The sequence below is a fragment of the Amblyomma mixtum genome, chromosome 3 (genome assembly GCF_055824585.1).
Source record: "Amblyomma mixtum isolate Tamu chromosome 3, ASM5582458v1, whole genome shotgun sequence".
NCBI classification, from domain to species: Eukaryota; Metazoa; Arthropoda; class Arachnida; order Ixodida; family Ixodidae; genus Amblyomma; species Amblyomma mixtum.
Genome location: NC_143014.1, coordinates 295,646,847 through 295,659,067, shown reverse-complemented (window position 1 = coordinate 295,659,067; position 12,221 = coordinate 295,646,847). Strand labels below are relative to the sequence as shown.

The 12,221-nt window shown below is 46.8% G+C and overlaps 1 protein-coding gene and 1 pseudogene across 6 annotated transcripts in view; both read right to left on the bottom strand.

Annotated features, from left to right (window-relative positions):
- Nucleotides 1-286: 286 nt before the first annotated feature.
- LOC149355264 (zinc finger protein 532-like) overlaps nt 287-12,221 on the bottom strand; it is a 52,376-nt gene continuing 40,441 nt past the window's right edge. For 5 of the 6 annotated variants that reach the window (XM_089583739.1, XM_089583738.1, XM_089583741.1 and 2 more), the window contains 4 exons: nt 10,292-10,397; nt 3,183-3,568; nt 1,158-1,373; nt 287-740 (listed from right to left, as the gene is read on the bottom strand). In XM_089583739.1, coding sequence (XP_089439865.1) covers nt 351-740; nt 1,158-1,373; nt 3,183-3,568; nt 10,292-10,397 — 1,098 coding nt within the window. In that variant the 3' untranslated portion in view covers nt 287-350. Of the gene's footprint in view, nt 741-1,157; nt 1,374-3,182; nt 3,569-6,767; nt 6,859-7,031; nt 7,212-7,411; nt 7,514-10,291; nt 10,398-12,221 lie in introns of those variants that run through there. The other variant, XM_089583743.1, reaches the window with a different exon arrangement.
- On the bottom strand, nt 7,611-9,853 carry LOC149355267 (uncharacterized; annotated as a pseudogene).

Genomic DNA, 12,221 nt, shown 5'->3' with positions numbered 1-12,221 from the left:
AACACAAAGAAAAATTGCACCATGATTTCGAGTGGACTGCATACCGAAACGCCCACCACGTAAATGTTTTGGAGGATCCTTCGCATGCCAGGAGACATATTGAAATTTTGAAGCACGGATTTTACCCAATTCATTCTATCAAGGCTTACCTGTAACCGAAGGTAAAAGATGAGCATATGGTCACCTGAATCTCAAGATTATGCTGCTACTGGGCACCAACTGTGCACATAAGCCCCTCTTGTACACAGGCATCTACTGCAGTTTTAAGGATACGTCTGGCAGGAAGTAAACGTAAAAACACTTTATTCGTTCACCATTCACCCTCGCACACAAAATATATGCCTCACTGATCACACACTGCCATCTTTAGCCTTCAATTTCTTAAGGAATGCCATGCCGTGTGTCCGTGTGTGGCTTTTGAGTTCCCGTTCCGTGTCAAATGTCGCCAAACACACAGAGCAGCGAAGGCCGCTGACGGCGGTGCCGTTGGGGCCAGGAGCCACGGCACCACCCTTGACTCCGGTCTCCTCAACCCTGTGCACTCCACGCAGGTGTTTCATGAGAGAACGTGCCACCACATAGCACAGACCACATTCAGGGCACTGGAATGTCTCCTGATTGGGCGGCCGGTGTTCCTTGATGTGGTCACGGAACACAGATGAGTCACTGCTCTGGAAGCCACACTTGGCGCACATATGGGGGCTGTTGGCTGGCTTCTCTTCCTGCTTGGCTGAAGCAGCCTGCCAATTGCAACCAGAAGGCAGAGGTCACAAGCCAAAAAATTTGGCACTGGCACATTCAGACGTGAAACGCTCTTGGCAAAATATTTGGCATGAAACGTAAACCAGATATGGTCCCCAGCCACGGCAGTCGCATTTCAATGGAGGCAAAATGCTAGAGGCCCGAGTACTGTGCAATGTCAGTGCATGTTAAAGAACCCCAGGCGGTCGAAATTATTGGAAGCCTTTCACAACGGAGTCCCTCATAGCCTGTGCCGCTTTGGGACGTTAAACCCATAAACCTACCAACTAATATTGGTTTAGCATGCATACCACTATCCCCCTTTCTAGAAGAAAACCCAAGTAACCCCAATTTTTGATTAAAGAATACTGTTGAACAGTGTTACATCACCACTAATTTTCCAGCTGGTACTGTACCTTTATGCTGTTGACAGTGGAGGGCTGATCTGTGGTCTGGTTAGCAGTCCCCTGCTTGCCCTTTCCTGCAGGGTCACCGGGCATAACTGACGCCTTGGCTGGCTTTTCTTCCTCTTTCTTCTTTACCTTTGCAGCAGAATTGTTGACAGTCTTCGTGCTGGAACTACGGTCGGGTGTTTCATCGTCATCCAGGTTGATAACTTCTGAAAACCTCTCCTGCAAGGAAAATACTCAGTGAGACAGGAATGACAGAGTCCCTGCAATAGCACTCTCAGTTATACATCATTAATTTGTAGTGAGAACGCACCGTTCTAAAATGCCCAGCCAGGTGAGAGTGCCTGCTGCATTCATTTTGTGACCACAGCAAATGTGAACAGAGGAGTGCGAAGAGTGAAAGGAGAGGAGGATGCGCACAACAATAGCACCATGTCCAGAGGGTTATGTGGGCAGAGTGGAGGCGTGCTGCAACCGCACACCTAGCGGAAGCCCGAGGAACAAGCGCATGCTTCAAAGCCACTGCCATCGCAGCAAATGGAGGAATGCAAGAGAAAGGGAGAGAAGGTGGGCAGCAAGGTACCCCTACAGGGCACGAAATCTTTAAGACACAATTAAAAGACAAATATTAAAAACCAAATCTGAAAAGGTGAAAATTAAAATCATACTGCTGACAGAGAAATGCTGCATCACATTGTATGATTGCCTGTCAACTGTGCGAGGGAATCAAGTTATAGACTATACGCCCAACCAGCCAGAAGAACAGCGCCAAATCTCAATGCCACCTCATATCCGCTGCCAAAATTCACTACTATGTTTCGACGCTGTGGGTCCAAAATGAGCATCACTGGAGTGGAGTAAAATATATTAAAAATAATGCACATTTGCTCCACTATAGTGCGTGGGTGAAGCATGTGTCAGCAACTTGCAGCTCAAAGATGCTTGGAGGGGTCCGCGCAAGATATTTTCTTCTTTAAGGTCTTTGTATAGAAGTTCCAATATTTTGGCCACATAATGAAAAGCCAGGATGCATCAGAAAAAGGCTCCGAGGCAGGCAAAGATGGAAGGCAAGAGGAGACGTGGAAGGCAGATGATGTGGTGGACTAGCATAATAGAAGCAACAAACATGAGATTGAGCAAGCTTTGAGCATGAGGTTGCAAAGTGTTGGACATGTTTGCGTGACTGAACTGGGCAGAAAAAATGTGTTAGATAATTTCACCTGCGTATGCTAGCAGCTCAATGAGCACTTTTCCAGCTTTGCATACCGTATTTACTCGTGTAATGAACCCATTTGCATATTTGACCTTTATCGCTTTATCCCGCTGCCACTCCCCTTTTTGTCATAAAGAATTTAGTTTAAAAAACATGCACCTTACCTTCAGGACCAGTGTTCAGCACGTTTGCTTTATATCGCTGAGACTCACATTCAGCACTGACTATCACAAAATTGTCAGATGTGCCAAGATACAGCTAACACCTTTTGAAGCAAACATTGCTAAACACCAGTGACACGAACGCAAGCGATGCAAAAACGCAACTTGTCGACTGTGCACTTTTGTTGATGATGAACGGGTGGACGGGCAGATGCATGGACGGGCAGATGCATGGGCGGGCAGTCGCATGTTATGAAACATTGACTAACAAAAAAAACCTGCCGAATGTTTTTTTTTCCTCGCGTAATAAACCCTTCTCTCAAATTGATCCCTACTTTTCTGGGAAAAAGAGTGGGTTCATTAAGCGAGTAAATGCAGTATATTTCCGCTTGACAGAGTATCTCCCTTCTTTACAGCAAGAGCTCTACGAGAGTCATGCTATGGAGCTTATATAGCAGTTGTCATCAGGCAAGCTTAGCACAGTGAGCCGAGGCACTAAAACAATAATGGAGTGGGTACATTCATGAGTGCACTGCCAAAAAGCAGGTAGAACAGAAATAAGGTGGTCTACTACTAACACCTCTTTCTATTCACAGCACCCACAAAAAAATGACATGGTCCCGAAAACAAAACACTAGAACGTGGAGTCATCAGCACCTGCTTTGCACCCAAGCTGGGCAGAAGCGGCTCCTCTTCCTTGCCCCACGTCGTTGCCTGGTGCCTGTCGTGGTGTAACTTGCACACATGGGCGACCAGGGTGGCACGCGTTGGCTGTAGAGAGTCGCACGAGGCGCACTTGAACAGGGAGCGTCCACACTGGTCCAGGTGAACAGTGGCATGCTGGGCCAGCAGCTCGGCCGAGGCAAAGACGGCCTGGCACAGCGGACACTTGAAGACGACCCACCAGTGGGTACACAGGTGCTTGGGATGGGCCGTCTGGCGATGCGTCTGGAAGCTCTCCAGGCTCACAAAGGCCATTGGGCAGATCTGGCACTTGTGCAGCAGATTGATGTGCATGTCCACAATGTGGCCAGCCAGCTCAGCTGCAATGCCCGAGAGGAAGCAACATGTAACCCATCAAACTTAGTTACTCTTCAGTCATCCCAGATTGTTATAGCAAAAGCTCATTAATTGAAACTATATAGGACCGGAAAAAACATTACAATGATTCGAAAATTCAAATTAAAGCAAAAACTGTCAAGAACTATTTGCATCTTGGAAAATTTATTAGGTTATAAAGTGGGCAACAGGTGCCTGATTTTCATATGAGCAATAGCATGGCAATGACTTTTTCGCATTTCCATGCATAACGACTGTTTTCGCGTTTGCAAGCACACTGTCGGGAACATCGGAGCAGAACTGCTCCAGAATGAAGTGCTCAGGAGCAGCACCAAACCTGAAAGATGAAATCTGGACTTCCATGAAAAACATGTGCCCCAGGAATCGTTTTTTGGCACAGCTGCAATGGCCCTAATTACCGTATTTACTCGCATAATAAGCGCACTTGTTTTGTTTTGTTTTTTTTTTCAAAAGAGTGACGCAAATTTAGGGGTGCGACCATTACGCGGGGTAAATTAAAAAAAAATTTGAGCACCGAAAACGCAAACAAGTCGCAGGCAGACAACCCTTATCACACGGGCGCGCTACCCGCGGTTATCGATCTCGGCGATCTCGGCTTAGGTCTATAACCGAGAAAGTAGAGTGCGAAAAGCCCAAGAGCTGGCCCATTTCAAGAACGTACTTTCTTCGCACTAAATCACGTTCCAGGAGCAACGCATCAAAATATGCAGTGTGTATAGTGCTGCGCGACGGCGCTTTTGCGCGGCCTTCGATCTCGTCCGATAGCGCGACAACAGCGTACACCCCGCGGCGCTCAAGCTACGCATTTTACCGCCGTTACGCTCACGCCGAAAAATGTCCGGTCCCTTCGGAACGCTTGCAGCACCAGATTCCGCGAGCTTACCGCAATGATGCCGCCCGCGAGCGCGGCGGACGACGGCGTTCTCTACTCCCTAGTCGTCGCTAGGCCGAACTTGTTTCGTATCGAAGCCACAGTGGACGGCGCTTTTGAATTGACCAACGCTATAATGAATGCTCTACTTATGGCGCTGCCTTACTCACAACCTCATTGTTTCATATTAAAAGAAATATATACGATCGATTTCAGCGATGCCTTCGCAGCGGAACTGGCCAAGCAGATCGGGTCACTCGCGCTGCAACGGCGGCAGCTGCTGCGCGGCTGCGAACGTAAAACTAGCTAGTATCGCAGTTATTACTCCTACCAGCAACTCGGTACAGGCCCGCGATCCTCAAGGAGGATTCATTTATGACGTTCCCGTATCCCAGGGCTTATTATTTACGAGAATAATAAAGTTTAGCCGGATCACCGCGTCACTTCGTTCGTTGCACCGCAACCGAGAACGGTGGCGAGACTTGCGACAACGGCGAACTATGGTGGCTGTAGGGGGTAGTGTGACGGCCGGGGTGGGAAAGGCTGCTCAGATTAGCGATGAAGACGACAGGTGGCGCTACAGGACGCTGGTGTGCTTTGCGGCGGCGGATTTTGCGCCGATGAAGGCGGAGGATGACGATCGTGCTACGCTTTTATTTGCCCCCTTTGCTTTCGGTCTGCTAAACCATGTGTTTTGTAAATTCTGCATGTACATTCATATTTCCTGTCTTGACTTACGAAGTTTGGAATATCTGCAGGCGTTACATGCTATTTACAGTGTACTTTCTCAGCAGACAGATGTAAGGAGTATTACCAGTATTACGCATTCTCGACACACAACTAAGTGGGTAGCAGAGCGTGTTGCGTGGTTTTCAAATCGAGTAAGAAATGTGGATCATAACAAATAAGGAAAGCTCAACACAACAGAACAATTAACAGGACAAGGTGTGAAGTTTATTTCAAGGAAAAACTGGAAAAAACATAGAAAAACTGCACCAGCCTATTTAACTCTTCTGAGCTTCAGGTGCTTCTGGCGTTCCCTTTGCAGCGCTTTGTCTTTATTTAATGACTTTGTGAAAAAATGCAGCATCGTGATCACAAAACACTGAATAATTTTTGCTGTCAGCTCTTTGCAATGCACCTCCCAACTTGCTCAAGGTGTACTGCTCAAAAACTGCACGAAATCATGAATACTGAAAGTGTACAGCTGTTGCGTGGAAAAGAACAGTGTGAAGGCTTCCTCTAGCACAGAAACAAGTCGGGCGAGCTCACTACCTGGGTACAAAAGGCCCCCTTTGTCAAAGCGCTGAGTGTAAGAACTATTGACATCTTGCTCAGCCACGTCTTTGCTGATTGTCAGGGTTGAGGCACATTGTTCACAAGCATATTTCCTTCTGAATTTCCTCGCCACATATCCAGCCATGTAATATATGAGGCGGCTGTCACTCACTTCGACGACATAGCTGCTGTGGTCAGTGCTTAGACAAGACTTAATCACGCTGCCAGCGCCATCAATATTGCCAACTTCTAGCATGTCTTCTATAATTTCGCACATGCCAATAGTGTAATCACGCTCAGGCCCTGGTGTCTCAAGTAGCGCATTGACAAGCTCTCCTGAGCAGTTCCCAGACTTAGGTGGACGCGCAAGGTTATAGAAGCTCAGGCAATTTACAGTTAACAGAGGGCTGGAATGGGCATTGGTACCACAATATTGTCGGATGATGCCAAACAAATTTTCCAACCTGTCCTGGCTCAGTCTTGATGTTAGCAAGTACTTGAAGCCTAACGACGTCACATAATTGAGAAGGGATAATGAGCTGCAGATGGTCACTCGGAGGCCTTCTGCAGTGCTTTTGCTGATAAAGCCTCCTCCACACCCCTTGGCTGCTGCTTCCCAGTCATTCAAAAAAACAAGGAAAGCCTCAAGGTCAGCAACACGCTGTGATGTTGGTCTCAGTGCCTCACGAGGTGTTCTCGAAGTCATCGTGGATACAAGGCGGCTCATCCGCCTGACAAGCTCCTCGGTAGGTGCCACTGAACTGGTTTCCCGCTGCAAGTGGGCTTTGTAGACGAACATACCCTTCAGTACTTCCTCACTGAAAAAAGTGAATGCCAAGTTAACCTTCATTTTTTCAAAACAGTTGGGCCGAATGTGCGCCTTAGTTAGGTGTGGCATTGCTTTTAATGTTAGAGAATTATTATCTTTTTCCCATGCACATTCTGTGTGCTGAATGCATGCAGGGCCGTCTGGGGTTGTGAAGCCTGTAGATACAAATGAATTTCTAACACACTTCACTAAATGAGGGAAGTCAGAGCAGAAGTGCAGCTCCCTTGTGGTGTCCACAGGATGCGTTGTCTTGCATTTGATGTGGCCAGAGGATGCTGAAAGGCAAATTCGTACTGATCACCACCTCGCCTACTATGGCTCTGGCACATATCATCACAACTGCTTACGACATCAATCCAACGAGAAAGCACTAGGTGTGCTGATCATCTATCTCGTATGCATGCGTCTGTATCGCACTAAGAAAATTGTAGTTCCTGCAGTTCCTCACCAGTGATTCCAAATGACTTCCACATACTGCAATTCCATGTTGCTCCGTCACAGGTCACGAAGTCAACGAAAAGGCCGGCCTGTTCTGTCAATATAATTGCTTCAAGTAAAAGCTTTGACAGCATCTCCACCTTAATGTTGCCTTTCGAGGAAAAGACACCCAAAATTTGTGTCCAGTCACCTCCAAAAGAAAAATGCCACATAGGCAATAGATCGAATATTTTGAAACAAAAATTGCTGCCATTTGTAGAAGACTGATTAAGTATTTTTGGTGTGAGAGGTGTTTTCAAGGCATATTTTGTGTGCTGCAAAAATGGGCATATACACATCTGCGGTACACACTGATAAACGCGAATATAATAGGAATAGACAGTCACACACCTTGAAATGGTTGAAAGAGCATCACCATCCCATGGTCTGCGGTAGTTGTCATTTCATCTTCCGGCGTGAACTTCCCCAGGTCCACGAATCCTTGAACTGCACCTACAACATGTAGACATGTAGTATACAATGACCTAATGACAGCAGAAGCAAATGGTAAGCCAGTTATACTTTATACTAGCTCCTAGCGGTCAACTGGTTAAGTGCTGCGCTTACCTGCCGTATTGACGCTGAAGTGCTCGGACAGCTTCATCTCATCAAAGACAATGCCACCATGTCGAGCGTTGATATCCATGTCCCCAGTTTTTAGTGCAAGGGCCTTGAATACACTCTCGTTGAACCCGAAGCCACTCTTGAAATTCTGTATGTAGCGTTGGAGGCATGTCCGGCTTGGCAAGATGAGAATTTTCTGCTTGCGCAGGTGCTCATAAAGCTTTGGACTCCCCATGCGCATCAGCACACATTCCAGGATTCAGTCCTTCTCATATCTCATTCCGCAAGTGGATTTTCTTGCCGCTGCTTTGAAGCAGGTCATAACAGCTTGCTGTTGCTTTGGGGGCAGTGCTTTGATGCGGTCATTGAGAATCTCGGTAGCCGTATTTTTATTCGCTAACCGCATTGCTTCCAGCTCTCTGGTGGTGTTCCTCAGCTTTTTCTGGACGGTTTGCAAATGACGGCGAGTATGTGCATGCTTTTTTAGGCGGTTAGTATGGATTCGACACAACTTTTTTCGTGAGACCTGGTTTTGTACCAACTTTCTCAAATACTTGCAAGGAACGCAAGGACCTTGCCCTTTGCATGTCAGAGTGCAGCTGGTAGCAAAATAGGATGCCCCAAACGCCACATATCGCCTTGTATTTGCCGGCGTCATCCCACTACCTGTACACATTACCAGTGAATGTGTGTGATCAACGACCGCTTGCGCCTCGGCTGATGACGTGACAACGCACTCCGAGTGCAGCTTTCCTCGCACAAAAAAGAGCAAAGTACAGGTCCCACCTGGTTCCTTTGCCGGCGAAACTTTATCAACTTTGGCAGCAGCATGTGTGCGATATTATCTCCACCCCGCTCACAGACACTGATGTAAACAGTGTCTGACTCCGCCGACAAGCGAAGCTTGCTCCAGCAGCCGTCAGGCAAGTTAAGATTTCCGCAAAAATAGTGCAGATCTGCTTCCTGAGAGTCGTCCTGTGCATCTGGAACGGCCACGATAGAATCATCAGCGTCTTGCTGCGTTGGCAGTTGCGCGTCGGCTACCGCGTGCAGTTTCCTTCGTTTCGAAGAGGGTGCTTTTTGTTCGCACAGATTTCTTTCCTTACGTTTGGTCAGGGCTTTCTTTGTGAAGTACTTGGGAGTGTCCGGAAATACCGTGGGAGCAGCGTCGTCTTTGAGATGGGGCCTATCGCGTGGAATGTCGACCACCTTTCTGCCGATCACATGTCGAAAAGTCCTTTCAATAAACTTCTCCTCAAAGTGGCGTTCACACACTACACAGTCTGAAGTGAGCTCCTTGTCGTCCCTCTTGGTATTTCGAGCCCACAGTTCTCGTCGCGCTGCAGCAATCGGTGCTCAGAAAAGAGAAGCCTTCACTGGGCAGGATCTAGATCCACTTTTGCACCCCGGTACAAAGCACATTCGTGCTTTTGATGCCATAATGAGCTTTTTCGGTACACTACACCACTCTGTGCATGAGCACGAAATTCCAGCACCAGAGAAACGCGAGAAGATCACACACGGAGCAAAACACGCATCCCACGTGGGAAAGAAAACAAGTGAATACAGCTGCGCCTGGCTTAGCAGCGCATCGTCTGCGTCGTGCCGTGGCACACCAGCCGCACTGCAGCGCCTCTAGCGGCTCCGCGATGTTTTCATCGCGTTTCGCGCTCTCCCAAGCAAGGCGCGCCTACGCCCGCCCGTCACACTTCCCCTTACAGCCACCATAGGCGAACCGTGATTCGAGATAACCGCAGTTAAGTTTGGCATCCGCGGTTAAGCATAGCCGCATTTAGACTGCCCGTGTGACCGCAGGTCAACCAACAGGCGGCTGCCGCTGCAATGCTGACAGAGCAAGATGGTAATCTGCACGTGCTGTCTGTCAGACAGATAAGCAAGTACGATCATCGTCGGCTAGACTCAACATCATCGACAAATTGCCGCGGCAAGTTCTGGGTGCGATCATTATACGGGGAATAAAAAAACTGAATTTTGCCAACAAAATTGGGGGGTGCGATCATTTCGCGAGTGCGATCATTATGTGAGTAAATACGGTAGCTGATGCGCCTGTGGTGCGTAAATCATGGGCACCTGCGTTTCAACATCACAGGATACCTATACACTGGAGAACCAATTCAGATCCACTTTCAAGCCTTACTATGTCCTGTACCCACTTCACAAGCTCCACAACAAGCTCACTGCGATGCACACATGGCGTTTTGAGACCATCACCTCCTGCTATGCTTCCTTGTCTGACTTCTGTGAAAACCGTAATAGTGATAATTAACCTAGAGAAGTGACGTTAGCAAGCCAAGATGAAGCTAAGCCTTAACCTCACCAATTTAATTATGTGCAACCGTGCACTGATCATGTTACAACAGTAATAAAATTCTTTTCTTCATTTCCATGAGGCCTCAAACTCTCTCCTTGCATTATATTAGTGGTCATGTTATACAAATGTAAATATGGTACATCTTTGGAAGCAAATAACTTCTCCCCAATTCTGCCTCACCCTTCTGACCTGTGCACACACTTTGGCAGGAAAAGTTAACACATAACTGCACTGAGCAAATGCGCAAGAAAATTTTCATTTTGAAACCTGCTCGAACATCAAAGCCCAAACCCATATCAATCACCAGATGAAGGTGTGTAGAACAAAGAGTTCACCTTTATCGAGCAACAGGGCTGGGCACAGCTGACAGTAGTAGCCCACAATTCGCTCGAAGTGGTGGCAATGCTTGGTGACGTGCTGATGAAACACGGACCATTCATCCTGTCACAAAATAATGAAACCAATCACCAATGTATGTGGCAAGTGCCCCAGCACAGCCAAATGAAGAGTGCATTTGTTTCACGGCTGCTATGAGAAAATGCTGTCATTACAGTCAACACACAAGAAACATATACAGCCCTTGTATAAAGAATGCACCATCAACAGCCATCAACAGCCCTTGCTATACGGGTCTTGTTACGCTGCTCAAGCTCCAAGACTGGGCAATTTTTGTTATTCTTTAGTTTTCTAATGTGAGCAAAGAGCACAGTGCAAGTTCCAGTGAAAAGCACAAAGCCCATGCAAAGCATTGGAATAACCAGAAATTTCTAATAGCTGCTGCACTCACAAGAAAAAGCACAGCATTGGCTAAAATACCACGGTGGCTTTCATACTAGTGACTTCTCGAAAGACTTTATATCCAGAAGTTTGCTAAGCAATTTATCTGAAATCTGCAAATCACCTGTAGTGCACAGAGAGCATAAATATAGGGAAACGTGGAGACATCACTTGGAGGAACACATCTCTGGCGTGCTATTCCATGGTGGCAATGGGAAAAGGGAGGACGATTGAAATGCGCATAATTTTGTGCGGCAGTGCACCACCCTTTGATCCAAAATAACATGGGGATAGACAGCTACGCATGGAGCTGTGTCAATGTGCCAACAAATCAAGCCCCTATTGTAGCCAAAAATTTATATTCGGAAAATATTTTCCTCTGCTAGTATAATCAGATGAGCAAAAAAAAGGTAAAAAAGGACACATCCTTCTTAATTTGGGAAAATTTTCTGAGCCACTGACACCAGCAATGGCAGCACAACTGACCCTAGTAAGGACACTCACCGAATGAACGGCAAGCTTATAATGTTAGACCCAAAGTTCCAAAGGTTTCAAACAGCAAATTTAATATATGTCACAGAAAGTTCACCGACAAACTAAAAGATTTGCTGCCCTTCATCACCACACTAGATAAGGCACTAAAGAAGAAACTCAGTATACCAGAGGGGCCCTGCAGCACTACTTCTGCACCTCAGCTGCACATCAAAGGGTCTTCAAGCATTCCCAAGATCAGTGCAGTAACACTCCTACTATGTGAGCATTTCGAATGCCTTCAAACCAACTGCCATACGACTCAACTGCCAAAATTGCACTGCTACACGAATCTTTTTGACAGCATTCGGTTCAGATTACATTCAAATCGACGGAGGTGCGTGGAGTCATTAGAGATTTTGAAATGCCTTCAAAATGCGAACCCACCCAGCATGAACCAATAGTCATCACCATCGCTTCGCCCCTGTGGCTGTTGATTTTGATATCTCCTGCTCGCTTTTTTCTACTGCCTATTTAGCAAATAGTTTGTGCACTTGCTAAATAAGCACTTGAAGATAGTAGTACAGCACTGAGCATTTGCCGCATGACTGTGATTTTCCAAGTCATGCACCGATGAGGATGACTGCACTCCAGTAGTCTTGTTTACATTGCTATGTACAAATAGCTAGTGCTCGTTTGCATGGCATAAAATGCAATCGCTTATATTAAATAATCCCTTCTCTTTTGTGCTGGCTGTACTGCTGCTTGTTTATGCAGCGCAAAAACTCTGCAGGAAGCGTCGATGTGAGCCTAGGAAACACCTGATAACAGAGTCGCTAACTTCACGTAGGACTGGCACTTCTCGTTAATTGTCCCTGCTTTCTCTAATAAGACCAATGTTTGAATTTAAATCACTTTATAGAGAGGCATGTTCATTGACCAATCAGACTAACTGAAATGGCCTAGTTTGTTGTTCACAAGAGATAGCAATGACTGCTGCTGGCCGCCTAAAGCATT